This window comes from Salmo salar, chromosome ssa19 (assembly GCF_905237065.1).
Source record: "Salmo salar chromosome ssa19, Ssal_v3.1, whole genome shotgun sequence".
In the NCBI taxonomy this organism is placed as follows: domain Eukaryota; kingdom Metazoa; phylum Chordata; class Actinopteri; order Salmoniformes; family Salmonidae; genus Salmo; species Salmo salar.
Window position 1 is genome coordinate 70,286,121 of NC_059460.1, and position 23,675 is coordinate 70,309,795.

Sequence of the window (23,675 nt, forward strand, 5' to 3'; positions counted from 1 at the left end):
TGCACGTAGTATGTTTATTTGATATCATTTGCTTTTGTGACTGTGTTTTGCGCTCTGCACTTTTGCTATTGTGGCTGGAGGTTTTGACGCAGTTGCGTCCGTCTGCTGTTTTCTCCTGCCTCAATAAAAGTGTGCGCCTGTTCACAACTCTCTGCTCTCCTGCACCTGACTTCGCTACCAGTACGCACCCAACACCTTGACACTGCCAATCCTCTCTCCCTCCTCTCCCTCCCTCTATTTTGCCTCATGTGTTTAGGGACAGTTTGAAATTTACTGGGGTGGGGGGGTGGGGTCCAAAATAGGGGAGGGTTGACTAACTTTTGTTTTGCTTTGGTGAGGGTTGTGTATTGTTTCATTGGGCATAGAGGATGGTAGTGCGTTTTTTCCCTTGTTAACATTCGCTCTTTTGCAGGTTTACTACCGTAAATTCCGGTCTATAAGCCCCAACTTTTTTCCCAGGCTTTGAACCTCGCGGCTTAAACAATGACGCGGCTAATATATGGATTTTTCCCGCTTTCAATTTTTTTTTCTCCAAAAAAACACATTCTGTGACGTGTTCAGTTTTTTGGCGGCATGAAGCTTTCATTAGACCAATGAAATTGCCGAACGGGTAAGGTCAAACAACTTTTTTGTTTACTGTTTAGATTAAAAGCACTCTCAAACTTCATCATTCTGATTACGGTAGTCATTTTGTCACCCTCATCATGGCAAAGACACGGAGAAATGCATATGATGCAGCTTTCAAGTTGAAGGCGATTGATCTGGCTGTTGGAAAAGGAAATAGAGCTGCTGCACGGGAGCTTGGTCTTAATGAGTCCATGATAAGACGTTGGAAACAGCAGCGTTAGGAATTGACTCAGTGCAAAAAGACAACTAAAGCTTACTGCTAATTATTATTTTTTTGTTACAAGCCGTGTTTCGTTAAAGCCTATTTATTTTTGTTACAAGCCGTGTTTCGTTAAAGCCTATTTATTTTTGTTACAAGCCGTGTTCCGTTAAAGCCTGTGTAAAGTTAATTTGTTTCAATGTACCGGTAGGTACCTGCGGCTTATAGACATGTGCGGCTTATTTATGTTCAAAATATATATATTTTTTAAATTCAGTGGGTGCGGCTTATATTCAGGTGCGCTTCATAGTCCGGAAATTACGGTATATAATTTCTCCATATAGCCAAGTTTCCTCATCTGCTTACATGCACCTCCAAAATATATCAAGGTGTTTTGGTACTTCCTTTATGCACTATGATTTTCTGTGTGCTAACTTTTACTATACTACAGGTCAATATGGTCTAGCAGTCTGTCTATCCTGCCCTCTATCCACCATTCATAGTGACAATAGGAGTTGGTGGATCATTTGTCCAGATCTGCAATAGGCTAACTAGCAATCATACCACAGATAAAAGCATTCAAAGCTGCATACATTTTCAGTATGAATCCACAAGAACAAATAGGAATAGCTGATAGGCAGTGGCGAGGCCAGTTGCATCATTGCGCATGAAAGAACAGTGAAGACATGAGACACACAGCTGAAAAAGCTCCCCTATTGATCTTGTTTAGGGACAATACAATTCTCCTAACAAAACTAGCCTACAACACCACAATTAATAATTGCATTATTATTTTTAAGTGAGTACAAAATTCTACTCTAGGCTGCAGTGAAAATACCTTATTTACATAAGTATTCAGACCCTTTGCTATGAGACTCGAATTTGAGCTCAGGTGCATCCTGTTTCCATGGATCATCCTTGAGATGTTTCTACAACTTGATTGGTGTCCACTGGTGTTAAATTCAATTGATTGGACATGATTTGGAAAGGCACACACCTGCCTATATAAGATCCCACAGTTGACAGCGCATGTCAGAGCAAAAACCAGGCCATGAGGTTGAAGGAATTGTCCGTAGAGCTCCGAGACAGGATTGTGTCGAGGCAGAGATCTGGGGAAGGGTACCAAAACGTTTTTGCAGTATTGAAGGTCCCAAAGAACGCAGTGGCCTCCATCAATCATTCTTAAATGGAAGAAATTTGGAACCACCAAGACTCTTCCTAAAGCTGGCCGCCCGGTCAAACTGAGCAATCAGGGGAGAAGGGCCTCGGTCAGGGAGATGACCAAGAACCCGATGGTCACTCTGACAGAGCTCCAGAGTTCCTCTGTGGAGATGGGAGAACCTTACAGAAGGACAACCATCTCTGCGGCACTCCACCAATCAGGCCTTTATGGTAGAGTAGCCAGAAGGAAGCAACACCTCAGTTAAAGGCACATGAAAGCCCACTAGGAATTTGCCAAAAGGCACCTAAATGACTCTCCGACCATGAGAAACAAGATTCTCTGGTCTGATGAAACCAAGATTGAACTCTTTGGCCTGAATGCCAAGCGTCACGTCTGGAGGAAACCCGGCACCATTCCTACGGTGAAGCATGGTGGTGGCAGCATCATGCTGTGGGGATGTTTTTCAGTGGCAGGGACTGGGAGGCTAGTCAGGATTGAGGGAAAGAGGAACAGAGCAAAGTACAGAGAGATCCTTGATGAAAACCTGCTCCAGAGTGCTCAGTCAAGGGGTCTGAATACTTTCCCAATTCTCAGTATATATACAGTATGTATATATTTTGTAACTGGCAAATAAAATCAATCCAAACTGTGCAGCGGGCATTTGATAAATGGAAACAGACCTCGGTTACTGGGTAGGCCTACAAGGTAGGGGGGGATGTATTTTCTGTTTGTCAAGATTGACGTAGTCTATCGTGGTATTGAAAACGCATATCATGATATTGAAGCAGCTGAAGTCGGTATGCTTTGTTTATTGCTTGTGTGGTGCATTGGCAGAGAAACCTGTTGGTGGAAAATGAGTTGTTTATATAATTCTAAATATGGCATCATAATTGTGATAATCTGATGTCCCCCTAGCTGATCATTGTCTGGCTCTGATTGTAGTGTAGGACTCCCTCTCTTGCTCCATTCATCCCTCTCTCTCCCTTCATCCCTCTCTCTCCCTTCATCCCTCTCTCTCCCTTCATCCCTCTCTCTCCCTTCATTCATCCCTCTCTCTCCCTTCATCCCTCTCTCGCTCCATTCATCCCTCTCTTGCTCCATTCATCCCTCTCTCTCGCCATTCATCCCTCTCTCTCGCCATTCATCCCTCTCTCTCGCCATTCATCCCTCTCTTGCTCCATTCATCCCTCTCTCCCTTCATCCCTCTCTCTCTCCCTTCATCCCTCTCTCTCTCCCTTCATCCCTCTCTCACTCCATTCATCCCTCTCTCGCTACATTCATCCTCTCTCGCTCCATTCATCCCTCTCTCTCTCCCTTCATCCACCTCTCCCAGGAGACGTGTCTGCAGGAGGAAACCCCCAAGGAGAAGAGAGACCTGTCTCCCATCAGGATCAAAGTGGTAAGAGTAGTGTGTATATGTGATATGTGTGTGTGTGTGTGTGTGTATATGTGTGTGTCTGAGTGCGTGTGTGTGTGTATATCTGATTCCATGCGTGTATGTCTTTATGCGGTCTGCATGTAGGTTTTTGTTTATGTTGGAAAGTACGAGAGAGTACAGTACACTTTTAGAAGTAAAGGAGCCTGGAAGAACCTTTTGGGGTTCTAAAAATTGCCACACAGGGAACCTTTCCAGTTCAAAAAGGTTCCTCGGGAACCTCTCTGAAAAGAGGAATCCCTGTGTAAAGGTTCAAACTGGAACCTTTTTGTGATGGGAGGGGTTCAATTTTTTACTTTTTTAATAATATTTTGTAGAGGTGGCAGCTCTATCAGAAGGCATGGCTTTCAAATAGTTATTTTTGGCCAAATGTTAGAGTAAATGTCATTCCTGTTCATCATGTTAAGTTTGTACATATTTTCCTTGAATATTTATGCATATTACGTATTCTAATATAATATTAATAATATTAACATCGCTGATTATACATAGTAATAAAGTGTTAACTATTCCAACTTTGGGATTTGAATAGACTCTTGAAGAACTGAGGGTATGTTTACACAGGCAGCCCAATTCTGATTTTCTTTCTCACTAATTGGCCTTTTGACCAACCGAAGGTGCAAATATGTACAATTGACTAGCAACTTGCAATGGCTCCTTTAGGAACTCCAGGGGTTCCTTGAGGATCTCCAGGGTTTCTTGAGTCACCACTAATAATAAGAGTGTATGTGAGATAGACAGCTTCGAGGCAGATAGATAGACAACCTGAGTTTTTGGATGGGTATTCAAGCTGCACTGTTGTTGGTTTAAACAGAATCTAAATAACTCACTGACTCTCAATGAATCAGGTGGCATAATCAGATATTCTTGGCGGTGAGTGTCTGTTCTCTTTTTAGCATTGTGTGTGTGTGTGTGTGTGTGTGTGTGTGTGTGTGTGTGTGTGTGTGTGTGTGTGTGTGTCATTACTTTTTCTTAGCCCCAGGGCTGCGAGGGAGCTGAAAATCTGAATTATGAAGCTCCTCGCCTACTGCCTCTAAACTCCGATCCCAATCTTAAAGTTTCACACTTTATTTGTCACACCAACTGGCGCATAATCCACAAATTACTTCAAAGATGGAGAAAATGACAAGCTTTAATTTCCTCCTGAGAACAGGGCTGTGAGGCTCGGCTGTTAGATGTGTGTTCAGACTGACAGGCGGAAACATGAGAAACAGGAAGGAAGGAGCAGGGAACTAGGAAGGGCTGGGGTCTCTGAAAGTAAGGGGTGGAGATCAGGGACAGACACGTGTTGAATCAGGAGTAAGTGTCAGGGAATCCTGTCACCTGGTGTCCCAGGTCTGAAAAAGTCCCTGATTAGAGTGGAAATATGAAAGCAAACAGTATTGCAGACCTTAATCTGCATACCCCCATCCCCTCCCTCTGGAATCAGACAATGGGTTGTTTTTGGACCAGATCAACAGTAGGGTCATTGGTCAGCACCTTCAGATATGACTGACTGTGTTCCTTCCAGGAGAGTGTGGAACCGGCAGTGCCCCCTAAAACTCGCCTCCTGTCGGGGTGCCTGAGGCGTAAGCGTACCCGGACTGCCCCCGTGGAGAACACTCTGCTGCCCCCAGTGGACATCCAGAACTACTGCAGCATCAGCCACGCCTCCTGTGGCCGCACCAAGCACGAGCAGGACCACGCCGAAGAAGAGGAGGAGTTGGCCAAAGAGAGAGCGCGTAGACCGGTGAGGAGGAGCTGTGAGGTCAAGGAGTTGTCCAATGGACGCATTCACACGGCCCTCCGCCCCGCCCACTGCTCCCAGTCCCTGGCTGGCCAACAACAACAACAACATGGAATCAGGAGCATGCAGAACAGGGAGAAGAAGGCTACGCAGATGCTGGCCATTGTTCTTGGTAAGAAGTAGTACTCTCTCTATTAGGACTATCACCATGTGTATTATTCATTCATCTCTATGAACTCTACCACATGATTTGATTGAGAACATATGGACCACATGGGGAAGAGTGGAAAGGAGAGGAGAGACAAAGGAGTCAAATGGGCCAATCAGAAGCTGGGGATGATAGACTGTGAATACTGTTGTAGAATACTGGGGTTATGGACATGGGGGTCAGAGGTCAGAATCACTCTCCCTCCCAGATCTATTCCCGCCATTATAACACCATTTTACTCTGCAGAATAATAGAACAATGTCTGCAGAGCCATACAATACCATTGTATTGCCTTTGTAGAATATCAGTTACAATTCATTACCTTCACTACTGGGTGCCTAGCACTAGTTTGTCTGCAGTTCTAGTGAGACTTTATTAAATCAGAACAGACCATGGTAAAGCTGAAATGTAAATTGGATGGGTGGATCTAAAGATAGATATGTAAATAGGGTGGGTGGATCTAAAGATAGATATATAAATAGGGTGGGTGAATCTAAAGATAGATATGTAAATAGGGTGGGTGGATCTAAAGATAGATATCCACTCTATGAGGTGAAACACCTGCAATAGCACCTTACCATTCTATTTTTCTTTCACACACACGCAAGCGCACACACACAGACACATGTATACACACCTGCACACACGCATGCACCGAACACACATACACACACAAACATACACACTGTAATGATTAGTGGATTTTGTTAGCCGCCATTGGTCCAGGCTGTTCATTGTGAGAGCTGGCATGTTGGCGAGTCCAAGCCCTACTGAGTAAGACTGAAGCTAATCAAAGGTGTCTGCTTAATTAGACAGAAGAGTCACGTACGCACACATACCACACACACACACAGAGAGCAGATGTCCTCAGCCTGACACACTCCCTAGCTTCTCTGGCCTAGAGAGAATTGGATCGGTCAGCCATGTCACATGACTTGGACGACTTTGAACTGTGGGGGAGACACTTTCTGAATTCCAAATCGACACCTAGCCTGCGGTATCTTAATTTGATCACTCTGTTGTCGGTGAGAATTTTTCTGCGTCGTCAAATGAGCCCGTGATTTACATAAATTCACTGAAACTCTGCAGTTCTCTTTCTTTATCGCTCGCTTAATCACTAAAGCACCAGACAGAATACATTTCCTACTACTAGGTCCTACTACTGCGACATTCAAATGTACAGTATCTTAAATGCAGCCATACACATCAACAACCATTGTTTTATATAGCTTAAAGCGATTGAACTAAATCTTAAGCACTTACAAATTCGTAAGATATTGTATGAATTGGAATTCATAACATACAGCGCCTTCAGAAAATATTCACACCTCTTGACTTTTTCCACATGTTGTTGTCTTACGGCCTGCATTTAACATTTATTAAATTGAGACTTTGCGTCACTGGGCTACACGCAATACCCCATCATGTCAAAGTGGAATTGTGTTTTTCGAAAGTTTTAGGTCAGTGGAGGCTGCTGAGGGCAGGACGGCTCATAATAATGGCTGGAAAGGAGCAAATGAAATGGCATCAAACACATGGAAACCATGTGTTTGATGTATTTGATACCTTTCCACCTATTCTGCTCCAGTCATTACCACAATCCTGTCCTCTCCAATTAAGGTGCCACCAACCTCCTGAAGTTAAAGTTGAAGTTATTAATTATACTTTGGATGGTGTATCAATACACCCAATCACCACAAAGATACAGTTGTCCTTCCTAACTCAGTTGCCAGAGAGGAAGGAAACCGCTCAAGGATTTCACCACAAGGCCAATGGTGACTTTAAAACAGTTAAAGTCTAATGGCTGTGATAGGAGAAAACTGAGGATGGATCAACAACATTGTAGTTACTCCACAATACTAACCGAAATGACAAAGTGAAAAGAAGGAAGCTTGTACAGAATAAAAATATTCCCAAACATGCTTTCTGTTTGCAATAAGGCACTAAAGTAATAATGCAAAAAATGTGGCAAATGTATGTCCTTAATACACAGCGTTATGTTTGGGCCAAATCCAATACAACACATCACTGATTACCACTCTTCATATTTTCAGGAATGGTTGTGGCTGCATCATGTTATAGATGTTCTTGTCATCGGCAAGGACTAGGCAGTTTATGATAAAAATAAACAGAAAAGAGCTAAGCACAGGCAAAATCCTGAAGGAAAACCTGGTTCAGTCTGCTTTCCAACAGACACTGGGATATGAATTCACCTTTCAGCAGGACAATAACCTGAAACACAAGGCCAAATCTACATTGAATGTTCCTGAGTGGTCTAGTTACAGTTTTGACTTAAATTGGCTTGAAGATCTATGGAAATATTTTAAAATGGCTGTCTAGCAATGATTAACAACTAACTTGACAGAGCTTAAAGAATTTTAAGGAATAATATTGTACAAATATTGTACAATCCAGGTGTGCAAAGCTCTTAGAGACTTACCCAGAAAGACTCACAGTTGTAATCGCTGCTAAAGGTGATTCTAACATGTATTGACACAGGGGTGTGATTACTTATGTAAATGAGATATTTCTGTATTTCATTTTCGTAAATTAGCAAAAATGTCAAAAACGTTTTCACTTTGTCGCTATGGGGTATTGTGTGTAGATGGGTGAGATGTATTTTTTTTAATCAGTTTTGAATTCAAGCTGTAACACAACAAAATATGGAAGAAGTCGACAGGTAAGAACACTTTCTGAAGGCACTGTATAATATTTTTGCAGGATTTAACCTGTTGGGGCTAGGGGGCAGTATTGAGAATTTAAAAAAAAATATGTGCCCATTTTTAACTGCCTCCTACACCAACTCAGAAGCTAGGATATGCATATTATTACCAGATTTGGATAGAAAACACTCTGAATTTTCTAAAACTGTTTGAATGGTGTCTGTAAGTATAACAAAACTCATATGGCAGGCAAAAACCTGAGAAAAACAAAATAATTTTGTGGCTGTACTATTTTTTCGAGTCATTGTTAACTATGGGCTAGGTGGGACGCTTGCGTCCCACCTACTCAACAGCCAGTTGAATCCTGTGGCGCGTTATTCAAATCCTTAGATATGCTATTACTTCAATTTTTCCAAAATATGACTATTTTACACCATTTTAAAGATAAGACTCTCGTTAATCTAACCACACTGTCCGATTTCAAAAAGGCTTTACAACGAAAGCAAAACATTAGATTATGTCAGCAGAGTACCCAGCCAGAAATAATCAGACACCCATTTTTCAAGCTAGCATATAATGTCACATAAACCCAAACCACAGCTAAATGTAGCACTAACCTTTGATGATCTTCATCAGATGACAACCCTAGGACATTATGTTATACAATACATGCATGTTTTGTTCAATCAAGTTCATATTTATATCAAAAACCAGCTTTTTACATTAGCATGTGACTAGCATGTGACTAGCATTCCCACCGAACACTGCCGGTGAATTTACTAAATTACTCACAATAAACGTTCACAAAAAGCATAACAATTATTTTAAGAATTATAGATACAGAACTCCTCTATGCACTCGATATGTCCGATTTTAAAATAGCTTTTCGGTGAAAGCACATTTTGCAATATTCTCAGTAGATAGCCCGGCATCACAGGGCTAGCTATTTAGACACCCAGCAGGTTTAGCACTCATCAAAGTCAGATTTACTATAAGAAAAATGTTATTACCTTTGTTGTCTTTGTCAGAATGCACTCCCAGGACTTCTACTTCAATAACAAATGTTGGTTTGGTCCAAAATAATCCATCGTTATATCCAAACAGCGGCGTTTTGTTCGTGCGTTCTAGACACTATCCTAAAGGCTAAATAAGGGTTACGAGCATGGCGCAATTCGTGACAAAAGAATTCTAAATATTCCATTACCATACTTCGAAGCATGTCAACCGCTGTTTAAAATCAATTTTTATGCCATTTTTCTCATAAAAAAGCGATAATATTCCGACCGGGAATCTGCGTTTAGATAAACAGACAAAGGAAAAGAAAGCATTCGGTCGAAGCGGGCACGCGCCTAAGCCCATAGTACTCTGAGTGGCCACTTGCCAAAAGCGATAAAGTGTTTCAACCAGAGCCTGCCTCGATATCGTTCAACTTTTTCCCGGGCTCTGAGACCCTATGGAAGACGTAAAGATTGATGCTAAACAACGTTTGACATGTTTGAACGAACGTAAATAGATGATTTTTTTTACTTTTCGTCGTGACTTCCCCCCCCCCCTACTTTTTAGTAGCCACCGAAGCCTAACAACTTGGAGTTATTTGGACATCAATTATGAACTTTGTTGAAAGAAACCACATTTGTTGTGGACCTGGGATTCCTGGAAGTGCCAATGGATGAAGATAATCAAAGGTAAGGGATTATTGACAATAGTATTATTGATATTACATGGTTACAAGATGGTGCTAACCTGTATAGCCTAGCCTATTGTTCTTAGCACAGCACCCGGTTTATTGCAAAGTGTGATTTCCCAGTAAAGTTATTTTGAAATCTGGCAATGCAGTAGCATTTACGAAATGTTAAACTATAATTATTTGAATGACAATATTATAATTTACCAATGTTTTCGAATAGTAATTTTGTAAATTGTAACGTTGATTGACCGGGAAGCATTTGAGGGAAAAAAAAATCTGAATTTCACCGCTACTGTAAAATGTTGTTTTTGGATATAAATATGAACTTGATGGAACAAAAAATGCATGTATTGTATAACATAATGTCCTAGGAGTGTCATCTGAGGAAGATTGTCAAAGGTTAGTGCATAATTTTAGCTGGTTATCTGCTTTTGGTGACGCCTGTCTTTGAATTGACAAAACATTACACACAGCTATTTTCAATGTACTCTCCTAACATAACCTAACTTTATGCTTTCGCCGTAAAGCCTCTTTGAAATCGGACAATGTGGTTGGATTTAGGAGATGTTTTTAGGAGATGTTTATCTTTCAAATGGTGAAAAATAGTTGATTGTTTGAGAAATTGAAATTATTAGATTCTTGCAGTTTTGAATTTCCATGGTCTCTTGACAATGAATCCCAATACCGGGCAGGGATCCCCAAGAGGTTTTAATACAGTATATCATATGAAATTGTTTACAATTTTCGGGGAGACGTTTTGGCTCGTGAGTGCTACTTTCAAAACTACTGGCAGAAATGATACGAAACCTTTATAACGCATCTTTAATGACACAAGAGAGATATTGGTCTCTCCACTATGACGTACAAGTGTATCCGAAATGCAATCGGACTCTAAACCATAGCCTACTGTAGCCTATCAAAACTAGTTTCCCATTAGAAATTATCACTTTTATGATAATAATCAAATCCTCCTGCTGCAGGATTATTTTACTCCTTCAACGAAACCAGTCAAATTAAGATCCTACATCTGTACATAAAGTGTCTATGGGGGTATGGGTCTACTTGGAATTCTGTCAGTGTGTTGAAGTTGCTGTGTGTTAACTTGCTGGAGGATGTTTGTATAGGAGCATAAGTTAAACCCATTAACCCTGTAGACCAGGTTTGCTCTCTGTGGCTGCTGTAGTGTGCATTAGCTGACCGTAAGGCTAATGTATACACCACACACTGTACAGGTTCATGAGGAATGAAGGTGTTTCAAGTCATAATTCTGACTCACTCTTTTACTTTTTCACTCCCTCCTCTTCATCTCGCTTTCCGCTGTCTCGCTCGATCTCTCATTCTGTCCCCCCCTCTCTCTCCATCCCTTTCTCTCTCTCTCCCTCCATCATGCTCTCCCTCTTCCCCATCCATATCTCCTCATCCCTCCCCCTCTTTCTCCATCCCTCTTGCTCTCTCCATTGATTTCTCTCCATCGCTCCATCTCTCCCTCCCCCTTCCTTCCCTCCCTCCCTCTCTCTCTCCATCCTTCCATCTCTCCCTCCCCGTCCCTCCCTCTCTCTCTCTCCATCCCTTTCTCTCTCCCTCCCCCTTCCCTCCCTCTCTCTCTCTCTCTCTCTCTCTCTCTCTCTCCATCCCTTTCTCTCTCTCCATCGCTCCATCTCTCCCTCCCCTTCCCTCCCTCTTTCTCTCATCCCTCTCTCTCCATCTTCCAGGAGTGTTCCTGATCTGCTGGCTGCCGTTCTTCGTGACCCACATCCTGAACACCCACTGCAGGACGTGTCGTATTCCCCCGGAGCTCTACAGCGCCTTCACCTGGCTGGGCTACGTCAACAGCGCCCTTAACCCCGTCATCTACACCACCTTCAATATTGAGTTCAGACGCGCCTTCATCAAGATCCTCAGCTGCTGAGAACAGAGTTGGTCCAGCATGACCATGTCAGGCTAATGGCCATGCACCTAAACTGTACTGGGCCTTGGGCCCGGCATACCTGAGTATGAATAAAACGCATGAGTCATGGCCTGAGCCTGACTGCATATTATCGGAGGCAATGACTCTCCTTCAATAAGATCATCTGCTGCTGAGAGGCGAATAGGTCCACCATAACCATGTCAGGCAAGGCTTATGACCTGTACTGGACCTTAGTCCCGGCACACCTGATGTGCACACCTGAGCATGGATAATGGATACTGTACCTGAGCCATGGATACATGAGCCATGACCCGTCCATCTTTAGGGTCAATGACTCGTCTTCATTGAAATCATCTCCAGCTGAGAGGACAGATCCATAAAGACCATGTCTGACCATGCTCTTCCACTGAACCTCTCAGCACACTATAGCACACCTGAGCTGAACTACAGGCACTGTATCTGACTTGGCTGCTAGTTAGCTGGGCAAGGACCTGCTCTACCTGTGTTATACTGTACACAGCGAGCAAGAGACATGAAGGGAGGGTATGGGAGTTAAATTCAAACCATACAAATTACTGCTACAATACTGGTGATTCAGAGGTGGGGAAAATACTTTTATAGAGAAAAGAGGACAAATGCAACAAAGGAAATGGAGAGAAGTAGAGTTCCAAACATCCATATGACACAATGTACAGCCATCAAAAGACACCGAATGCCCTTTCCTGCCTAATGCAAGGGTATTCAGCCGGAGGTACTACAGGGGCTCCGCGACAATAAATGCAAAATAAAGTGGAAGAAAAAATAAAGTGGAAGAAATACAATTTTTATTTAAATGTTGTTGTGAATATCCCCAGCAACAACAGATTAAACCATTTTGTTATGACATACTTCTTCCACATTTTGTTGTGTTACAGCTTGAATTTTTATTTACAGATACAGGCGTCCTTCCTAACTCAGTTGCCGGAGAGGAAGGAAACCGCTCAGGGATTTCACCATGAGGCCAATGGTGATTTTAAAACAGTTACAGAGTTGAATGGCTTTGATAGGAGAAAACTGAGGATGGATCAACAACATTGTAGTTACTCCACAATGCTAACCTAAATGACAGAGTGAAAAGAAGGAAGCCTGTACACAATAAATATATTCCAAAACACGCATCCTGTTTGTAATAAGGCACTAAAGTAAAACTGAAAAAAATGTGGCATAGAAATTAACTTTATGTCCTGAATACAAAGCGTTATGTTTGGGGCAAATCCAACCCAACACATCACTGAGTACCACTCTCCATATTTTCTGGCATGGTGGTGGCTGCATCATGTTATGGGTATACTTGTCATCGGCAAGGACTAGAGAGTTTTTTTTAGGATAAAAATAAATGGAATAGAGCTAAGCACAGGCAAAATCCTGAACCTGACTCAGTCTGCTTTCCAAAAGACACCAGGAGACAAATTCACCTTTCAGCAGGACAATAACCTATAACCCAAGGTGAAATACGCACTGCTTACCAAGACAGGACATTGAAAGTTTCTGAGTGGCCTAGTTACAGTTTTGACTTAAATCATCTTGAAAATCTATGGCAAGACTTGAAAATGGCTGTCTAGCAATGATCAACAACCAACTTCACAGAGCTTGAAGAGTTTTTTAAGTAATAATGTGCAAATATTGTACAATCCAGGTGTGCAAAGCTCTTAGAGACTTACCCGGGAAAGAATCACAGCTGTAATCGCTGCCAATGGTGATTCTAACATGTATTGACTCAGGGGTGTGAGTATGTACACTACCGTTTAAAAGTTTGGGGTCACTTAGAAATGTCCTTGTTTTTGAATGAAAAGCACATTTTATGTCCATTAAAATAGCATTAAATTGATCAGAAATACAGTGTATGTATTTAATGTTGTAATTGACTATTGTAGCTGGAAACTGCAGATTTTTTATGGAATATCTACATAGGCGTACAGAGGCCCATTATCAGCAACCATCACTCCTGTGTTCCAATGTCACGTTGTGTTAGCTAATCCAAGTTGATCATTTTAAAAGGCTAATTGATCATTAGAAAACCATTTTGCAATTATGTTTGCACAGCTGAAAACTGTTGTCCTGATTAAAGAAGAAATAAAACTGGCCTTCTTTAGCTAGTTGAGTATCTGGAGCATCAGCATTTGTGGGTTCGATTATAGGCTCAAAATGGCCAGAAACAAATAACTTTCTTCTGAAACTCGTTCAGTCTATTCTTGTTCTGAGAAATGAAGGCTATTCCATGCGAGAAATTGCCAAGAAACTGAAGATCTCTTACAACGCTGTGCACTATTCCCTTCACAGAACAGCGCAAACTGGCTCTAACCAGAATAGAAAGAGGAGTGGGAGGCCCCTGTGCACAACTGAGCAAGAGGAATGTACATTAGAGTGTCTAGTTTGAGAAACAGACTCCTCACAAGTCCTCAACTGGCAGCTTCATTAAATAGTACCCGCAAAACACCAATCTCAACGTCAACAATGCGACTCCGGGATACTGGCCTTCTAGGCAGATTTGCAAAGAAAAAGCCATATCTCAGACTGGCCAATAAAAAGAAAAGATTAAGATGGGCCAAAGAACACAGACACTGGACAGAGGAACTCTGCCTAGAAGGCCAGCATCCCGGAGTTGCCTCTTCACTGTTGCCTTTGAGACTGGTGTTTTGCGGGTACTAAACTTTGATTAGCTAACACAGGAATGATGGTTGCTGATAATGGGCCTCTGTACGCCTACGTAAATATTCCATTAAAAATCAGCTGTTTCCAGCTACAATAGTCATTTACAATATTAACAATGTCTACACTGTATTTCTGATCAATTTGATGTTATTTTAATGGATAGAAAATGTGCTTTTCTTTCAAAAACAAGGATATTTCTAAGTGACCACAAACTTTTGTACGTTAGTGTATATAAATGATATATTTCTGTATTTCATTTTCAATACATTAGCAACATTTTCTAAAAACATGTTTCCACTTTGTCATTATGAGGGATTATATGTAGATTGGTAAGGAAAACAACCTATTTAATACATTTAGAATTCAGGCTGTAACACAACAAAATGTGGAAAATGTAATAGGTATGAATACTTTCTGAAGGCACTGTACCTACAGTAGAAAGAGGAGAATATCTTATTTCTAATGATGTCAACCTTATTTCTTAACTCCTAATATTGAGCAAATTACACTCACTGGAGGCAATTACACTCACTGGAGTATCTGACAGACTTTGAAAAAGCAGCTTTGAACAGGCTACCAGTGAGTGCCGATGGCTGCTTTGACATTCATTTGACTTTGACATTCATTTTTGCCAACTGCTCTTAGTGAAAATGTGTTTGGAGTTACCTTTCAAGCTAATAGGCTGTTAGAGTTTACACTTCCTCTTCAAATTAGAATTCAAAATAATGAAAACGATCTACCAAATCAATAAATTTTAATATGTTGGTTACTTCTCCTTGCCATTATCATTCACCTGATGATAAGAAAAGTTTTTTTGTTAACGTATTATGGGGATCCCTGGGTCGCCGGTTTGCCTGGGAGCAGGTCCCTGGGCAGGAAAAGGTTGAAGACCCCTGGTCTAATGTGATCTTTGTTTGAGGTACAAGGAACGCTGACCTGGTGTTGGTGTTTTAAGGCATTTGTTGGTCCAAATATAAATCTGGTTGAAAAGGTGGCATGAAGAAAGACCCTCAGTCAGTAATACTCACACAGATCAGTCCCAATCACAATCCTCCGTTGGATGCCTGGAACAGTGTTATGACCAGGCCACAAATGCTGACGTCATGTGTCAATCAAAGCACAGAGTCTTCCTTGCCTCAGTGTATTACTATTTGAGTCTACAACTCACAGCTCAAGCACAGATCTAGGATGCGTCCCAAATCACATCCTATTTCCTACATAGTGCACTACTCCTGACCAGACGTAGTTTGAATAAGGTGCCATTTATGACGCAACCCTAGAGTTCACAGCTCTGTCTCCTACACTACTCTAACTGATGACTCAGAGCTACTGTATACATGTACTGTAGCAAGGGCTGCACAGTCCAATTTATTTCTAAGGTTCACTGAGGTGATTGGGCCTATTATATTCAAAACAGCAGTACTTACTATTACTACTGACATCATCCAGGGCTCCCGAGTGGTGTAGCGGTCTAAGGCACTGCATCCCAGTGCTAGAGGTGTCACTGCAGACCCTGGTTTGATTCCAGGCTGTATCACAACCGGCTGTGATTGGGAGTCCCATAAGGTGGCCCAGCGTCGTCCAGGTTAGGGTTTGGCCGGGGTAGGCCATCATTGTAAATAATAATTTGTCCTTAACTGACTTGCCTAGTTAAATAAAAGTTAAATAAAAAATAAAAAAATCCACCCACCACCATGTATTTAGAGAACTATATGGCTCTGTCCGCCTCTGCATGCGTGTCACAGTCATCAAGCTGTTTATATTTGAATCACTGTGAATTCATTCAAGAGTCGCTTAAAGGCTCCGTCCATCTGAATCACAATGAGTCCTTTTATATCTGGATGTGAGAGATGTTTGGATTGCTGTTGGAGTCATTTAAATCGATGTCAACACTTATGGATCACAGAGGAGGCGTTTTGAAAACGGTTCTTTGTGCCACTGTTAGATTTTTTGATAAGCCTCTGGTTTAGCCATGCCTGCTGGGTTGAAAAATATCTGAAGCTCTCTGTTCCTTGATAGTGGCGTCCTCAGGGGGCGGGGCTTTGTAGTGCCAGTGAATCAGACACGGGTGTGAATGGTGAGGTGGGCGGGGCTGTCATAGATGAGAAAAGCTTCTCTGTGTTGTGGTGAATAAAAGCTAAATTAAGCACTTCTCATTGGCTACTTGTCATCTGTACACACACACACACACACACACACACACACACACACACACACAAAACACACACTCACACAAAACACACACTCTCACACACACACAGAGAGTGTGGAGAGAGAAAGTGAGCGGTACATGTGGTGTGGAGAGGAAGATTGGGCTCTGGGGCAGTATCACAGCTGGACCCCAGCTGAGCCCTGAGAGAAACCACAGAAACATGTAGAGAGATGGTAAAGAAAAGAGAAGATGGATGGAGGGCTGAAGGCAGAGAGAGAAAAGATGAATGAAGAGCTGAAGATAGAGAGAGAGAAGATGGATCGAGGGTTGAAGATAGAGAGAGAAAAAGGGAAGATGTATGGAGGGCTGAAGATAGAGAGATGGATGGAGGGCTGAAGATATAGAGAGAGATGGGTGGAGGGCTGAAGATAGAGAGAGAGATGGATGGAAGGCTGAAAATAGATTGGGAGAAAGAGAAGATGGATGGAGGGCTGAAGACAGAGAGATAAAGAGAAGATGGATGGAGGGCTGAAGATAGAGAGGGAGAAAGAGAAGATGTATGGAGGGCTGAAGATAGAGAGAGAAAGAGAAGATGGATGGAGGGCTGAAGATAGAGAGGGAGAAAGAGAAGATGTATGGAGGGCTGAAGATAGAGAGAGAGAAGGAGAAGATGGATGGAGGGCTGAAGACAGAGAGATAAAGAGAAGATGGATGGAGGGCTGAAGACAGAGAGATAAAGAGAAGATGGATGGAGGGCTGAAGTTGGAGAGAGAAAGAGAAGATGGACGGAGGGCTGAAGATAGAGAGATAAAGAGAGGATGGATAGAGGGCTGAAGATAGAGAGATAAAGAGAAGATGGACGGAGGGCTGAAGATACAGAGATAAAGAGAAGACGGATAGAGGGCTGAAGATAGAGAGATAAAGAGAAGGTGGATGGAGGGCTGAAGATAGAGAGGGAGAAAGAGAAGATGGATGGAGGGCTGAAGATAGAGAGAGAGAAAGACAAAAGGAAGAGAGTGAGATAAAGACAAGAAAAGGAGAGAAGATGAAAGGACAAAGGCAGGGTGAGAGAGAGAGAGAGAGTGAGAGAGAGAGAGAGAGAGAGAGAGAGAGAGAGAGGGCAGAGTGATGGCTAGGAGGGGATAGATGGAGAGAGTGGAGCCAGTCAGGGCAGTGGAAGGAACACCAGCAACACTGAATCCACTTAGAGATCTACACCTGCTCACCTACCGCAACCCACACATCATCACCTCACACCTAACACTGAAAGTGTGTGTGTGTGTGTGTGTGTGTGTGTGTGTGTGTGTGTGTGTGTGTGTGTGTGTGTGTGTGTGTGTGTGTGTGTGTGTGTGTGTGTTGTGTGTGTTGCACGTGCGTGCAATTGTGTGTGAGGGGGAGAGAGAGAGCATAGAGCATATGGATGTAAAAAGAGGATGAGACCATAATCTGTTTGTGTGTATACATATCTGTGTTGGTTTGTGTGTATACATATCCGTGTTGGTCTGTGTGTATACATATCCGTGTTGGTTTGTGTGTATACATATCCGTGTTGGTTTGTGTGTATACATATCCGTGTTGGTTTGTGTGTATACATATCCGTGTTGGTTTGTGTGTATACATATCCGTGTTGCTTTGTGTGTATACATATCCGTGTTGGTTTGTGTGTATACATATCCGTGTTGGTTTGTGTGTATACATATCCGTGTTGGTTTGTGTGTATACATATCCGTGTTGGTCTGTGTGTATACATATCCGTGTTGGTTTGTGTGTATACATATCTGTGTTGGTCTGTGTGTATACATATCCGTGTTGGTCTGTGTGTATACATATCCGTGTTGGTTTGTGTGTATACATATCCGTGTTGGTCTGTGTGTATACATATCCGTGTTGGTTTGTGTGTATACATATCCGTGTTGGTCTGTGTGTATACATATCCGTGTTGGTCTGTGTGTATACATATCCGTGTTGGTTTGTGTGTATACATATCCGTGTTGGTTTGCATACTGACGTCTGCATGTTGATATCTGCAATAGCAAACAAATCGAATCAAAGTTTATCCTAATAGTATTTAAATATTGCACAGATAAAAGCGTTGCCTCTTTCAAGGTAACACAGTTTAGCAGAAGTTATAGTGGCTGCAGCAAAATGCTTGTGTTTACTTGCTCCTAACAAAGCAGTAAAAATGTCAAACAAGTACAGAAAAACAATAATTGTAAAACTAAAAAACAAGAAATCGCGACAGTCAGGATGAATTCAGTTAACAAGCCAAATTACACTGTGCTTCAGTAATCTAAATGCAGTAGATATGTATATACAGTGCCTTGACTTTATCAACATTTTTCGTGTTTCAGCCTGAACTTAAAATTGATTAAATTTAGATTGTTTTGTTGTCACTGGCCTACATACAATAACCCATAATGTCAAAAGCTGAGTCAATAAGTATTCAACCTCTTTGTAATGGCAATCCTAAAGTTCAGGAGTAAAAATGTGCTAAACAAGTCACATAATAAGTTGCATGGACTCACTCTGTGTGCAATAATCACTGGTGTAAAGTACTTAAGTAAAAATACTTTAAAGTACTACTTAAGTCGTTTTTTAGGGTATCTGTACTTCACTTTACCATTCATATTTTTTGACAACTTTTACTTTTACTTCACTACATTCCTAAAGAAAATAATGTACTTTTTACTCCACACATTTTCCCTGACACCCAAAAGTACGAGTTATATTTTGAAGGACAGGAAGATGGTCCAATTCACGCACCTCTCAAGAGAACATCCCTGTCATCCCTACTGCCTCTGATCTGACAGACTCACTAAACAGAGAACATCCCTGGTCATCCCTACTGCCTCTGATCTGACAGACTCACTAAACAGAAACATCCCTGGTCATCTCTACTGCCTCTGATCTGACAGACTCACTAAACAGAGAACATCCCTGGCATCTCTCTGCCTCTTATCTGGCGGACTCACTAAACACAAATGCTTTGATTGTAAATGATGTATGAGTGTTGGAGTACTGTATGCCACTGGCTATCCGTAAATAAAAAATTTAAAAATCAAATGGTGCTGTCTGGTTTGTTTAATATATGGAATTTGTAATGATTTATACTTTCACTTTCAATCCTTAAGTATATTTTAGCAATTACATTTACTTTTGATACTTAAGTATATTTTAAACCAAATACTTTCAGACTTTTACTCAAGTATGACAATTGAGTACTTTTTCCACCACTGGTAATAATAGTGTGTAACAAGTTTTTTTTATGACTTCCTCATCACTGTACCCCACACATACAATTATCTGTAAATTCAAGCAATGATTTTAAAATACAGATTGAACCACAAAGACCAGAGAGGTTTTCCAATACCTCACAAAGAAGTGCACCTATTGGTAGATGGGTTTTAAAAAAAAGCAGACATGAAATATCCCTTTGAGCAGGGTATTAATGACACTTTGGATGGTGTATCAGTCACTACACAGATACAGGAATCTTTCCTAATTCAGTTGCCGTACAGGAAGGAAAACGCTCAGGCATTTCACCATGAGGCCAATGGTGATTTTAAAACAGTTACAGAGTTGAATGGCTGTGATAAACTGAAACTGAGGATCAACAACACTGTAGTTACTCCACAATACTAACCTAAGTGACAGAGGGAAAATAATACAAATATTCCAAAACATACATCCTGTTTGCAAAAAAAGCACTAAAATAATATTGCAAAAATGTGGCAAAGCAATTAACTTTTTTTTCCTGAATACAAAGTGTTATGTTTGGAACAAATCCAATACAACACATTACTGAGGACCACTCTTCATATTTTCAAGCATAATGGTGGTTGCGTCATGTTATGGGTATGCTTGTTGTTAAGGACTGGAGAGTTTTTCAAGATAAAAAAAGAAACAGAATTTTGCTAAGCACAGGCATAATGGGGCATGTTGTCCAAAAAGTTATACTTGTGACTCATCTGTCCATAACATTCTTCCAAGAGTCTTGATGATCATCCAGGTGCTTCCAGGTGCTTTTTGGCAAACTTGAGTCAATTTCTTGGACGAGATATCTTTTTGTTGCTAACCGTTCTTTGCTACCTGACAACTTTACGGTTTTTACTTTTTAACCTGTTTGGGATAGGGGGCAGTATTTTCACGGCCGGATGAAAAAAACATACCCGATTTAAACTGGTTACTACTCTTGCCCAGAAACGAGAATATGCATATTATTAGTAGATTTGGATAGAAAACACTCGGAAGTTTCTAAAACTGTTTGAATGGTGTCTGTGAGTATAACAGAACTCATATGGCAGGCAAAAACCTGAGAAAATTCCAAGCAGGAAGTGGCCTGTCTGAGAATTTGTAGTTCTTCTTTTGATTCTTAATCAAAACTACAGTATCTGTGGGGTTACGTAGCACTTTCTAAGGCTTCCATTGGCTCTCTAAAGCCTTCAGAAAGCGGATTGAGGCGTCTTCTGTCTCTGGGCAGAGTATAGTAGCTCAGTTTGTCAGTGGTCTGCCTGGTGACAAAGAGATTGGATATGCGCATTCAAGTGAGCACGCTGTTTTTTCTTTTCCTCTTTGAATGAATACACTATTGTCCGGTTGGAATATTATCGCTATTTTACGAGAAAAATACCATAAAAATTGATTTTAAACAGCGTTTGACATGCTTCTAAGTACGGTAATGGAACAATTAGAATTTTTTTGTCTCAAAATGCACTCCCGCGTTACCCTTTGGATAGTGACCTGAATGCACAAACAAAACAGAGGTATTTGGACATAACTATGGATTATTTGGAACAAAAACAACATTTCTTGTGGAAGTAGCAGTCCTGGGAGTGCATTCTGATGAAGATCAGCAAAGGTAATACAATTTTTGTAATAGTAATTCTGAGTTTAGCGTGCCCCGAACTTGGCGGGTGTCAAAATAGCTAGCCGTGATGGCTGAGCTATGTACTCAGAATATTGCAAAATGTGCTTTCGCCGAAAAGCTATTTTAAAATCTGACATAGCGATTGCATAAAGGAGTTCTGTATCTATAATTCTTAAAATAATTGTTATGTATTTTGTCAACATTTATGATGAGTAATTTAGTAAATTCACCGGAAGTTTTGGGTAGGAATGCATGTTCTGAACATCACATGCCAATGTAAAAAGCTGTTTTTGGATATAAATATGAACTTGATTGAACAAAACATGCATGTATTGTATAACATAATGTCCTACGAGTGTCATCTGATGAAGATCATCAAAGGTTAGTGCTTCATTTAGCAGTGTTTTGGGTTTTTGTGACATATATGCTTGCTTGGAAAATGGCTGTGTGATTATTTTTGTCTATGTACTCTCCTAACATAATAGTGACTTCCGGTTTGGAGTGAGCAGTCGCACCACGCTTCGCTCCACAGGTAATATTACACTTCGCTACATTACAACGGCTTGATTTGTTTGATCTGAGCAATTCTTCTTAGCTAGCTACATAGCCGTCTTTGTATCAAAGATAATTGTGTAGTTTAGAGTAACTGAGTAATTATCGAGGCTAGCTATCTTCGTCCTCCTAACGTAGTCAACACTGCTAGCTGCTAGCTAGCTAGTCATCACTGTTAGCTAGCCAACTTCTACCGACTAGCAGCACCGCAGAAACTATTACATTACAACGCAACGACTTGATTAGTGTGGTGTTAGTGTTAGTTAGCCAGCTACATAGTTGTCTTTGCTGTCTCTGTATCTAAGATAATTGTGTAGTTTGAGTTTGAGTATTATCGAGGTGTGCTAGCCAGCCGCGACGCGGCGCCAGACTTACTCAACACACCTAGTCATCATTAACCCACTGCCAGCTAGCCAACCGTTACCGACTAGCAGCGCTGTAGTTACTAATACTTTACAACGGAACGATTTGACTAGTGCAGTGTTACCTAGCTAGCTACCTAGTTGTCTTTGTCATAGCTTGATAATTGTTAATTGATAATTGTTAGCTAGCCAGCCATCGAGGTTAGCTAGCCAGCTATTTCCGTCCCCCGCGACGCCATTTTTCCTAACCTAGCCAACTATTACCGACGAGCAGCATTGTTGAAACTAAATACACTACAAGGAACGTCTTGATTAGTGTTATGTTAGCTAGCTAGCTACAAAGTTGCTTTGTATCATGACAAGGTGTAGTACTGAAACTACCGAGGTTACCTAGCCAGCTACACGTTCAAAGTCAACAACGCAGCCACTGCTAGCTAGCCTACTCCACCAGCCAGCAGTACTGTATCATTTTAGTCAATAACATTTTTGCAACGTAAGCTTAACTTCCTGAACATTCGAGACATGTAGTCCACTTGTCACTCCAATCTCATTTGCATTAGCGTAGCCTCTTCTGTAGCTTGTCTACTATGTGTCTGCCTATCCCTGTTCTCTCTCCTCTGCACAGGCCATACAAACGCTCCACACCGCGTGGCCGCTGCCACTCTAACAAGGTGGTCCCAGCGCGCACGACCCACGTGGAGTTCCAGGTCTCCGGCAGCCTCTGGAACTGCCGGTCTGCGGCCAACAAGGCTGAGTTCATCTCAGCCTATGCTACCCTCCAGTCCCTAGACTTCCTGGCGCTGACGGAAACATGGATCACCACAGATAACACTGCTACTCCTACTGCTCTCTCCTCGTCTGACTACGTGTTCTCGCATACCCCTAGAGCATCGAGCCAGCGGGGTGGTGGCACTGGAATCCTCATCTCTCCCAAGTGGACATTCTCTCTTTCTCCCCTGACCCATCTGTCTATCTCCTCATTTGAATTCCATGCTGTCACAGTTACCAGCCCTTTCAAGCTTAACATCCTTATCATTTATCGCCCTCCAGGTTCCCTTGGAGAGTTCATCAATGAGCTTGACGCCTTGATAAGTTCCTTTCCTGAGGATGGCTCACCTCTCACAGTTCTGGGTGACTTTAACCTCCCCACGTCTACCTTCGACTCATTTCTCTCTGCATCCTTCTTTCCACTCCTCTCCTCTTTCGACCTCACCCTCTCACCTTCCCCCCCTACTCACAAGGCAGGCAATACGCTTGACCTCATCTTTACTAGATGCTGTTCTTCCACTAATCTCATTGCAACTCCCCTCCAAGTCTCCGACCACTACCTTGTATCCTTTTCCCTCTCGCTCTCATCCAACACTTCTCACTCTCCCCCTACTCGGATGGTATTGCGCCGTCCCAACCTTCGCTCTCTCTCTCCCGCTACTCTCTC

At 41.8% G+C, this 23,675-nt stretch overlaps 1 protein-coding gene across 1 annotated transcript in view; it reads left to right on the forward strand.

Annotated features, from left to right (window-relative positions):
- The window catches only part of drd3 (dopamine receptor D3), a 52,483-nt gene extending 39,887 nt beyond the window's left edge, over positions 1 to 12,596 (forward strand). Inside the window, exons 5-7 of the mRNA XM_045702656.1 lie at positions 3,322 to 3,387; positions 4,934 to 5,321; positions 11,420 to 12,596. Coding sequence (XP_045558612.1) covers positions 3,322 to 3,387; positions 4,934 to 5,321; positions 11,420 to 11,616 — 651 coding nt within the window. The 3' untranslated portion in view covers positions 11,617 to 12,596. The remainder of the gene's footprint in view (positions 1 to 3,321; positions 3,388 to 4,933; positions 5,322 to 11,419) is intronic.
- Positions 12,597 to 23,675: the final 11,079 nt, after the last annotated feature.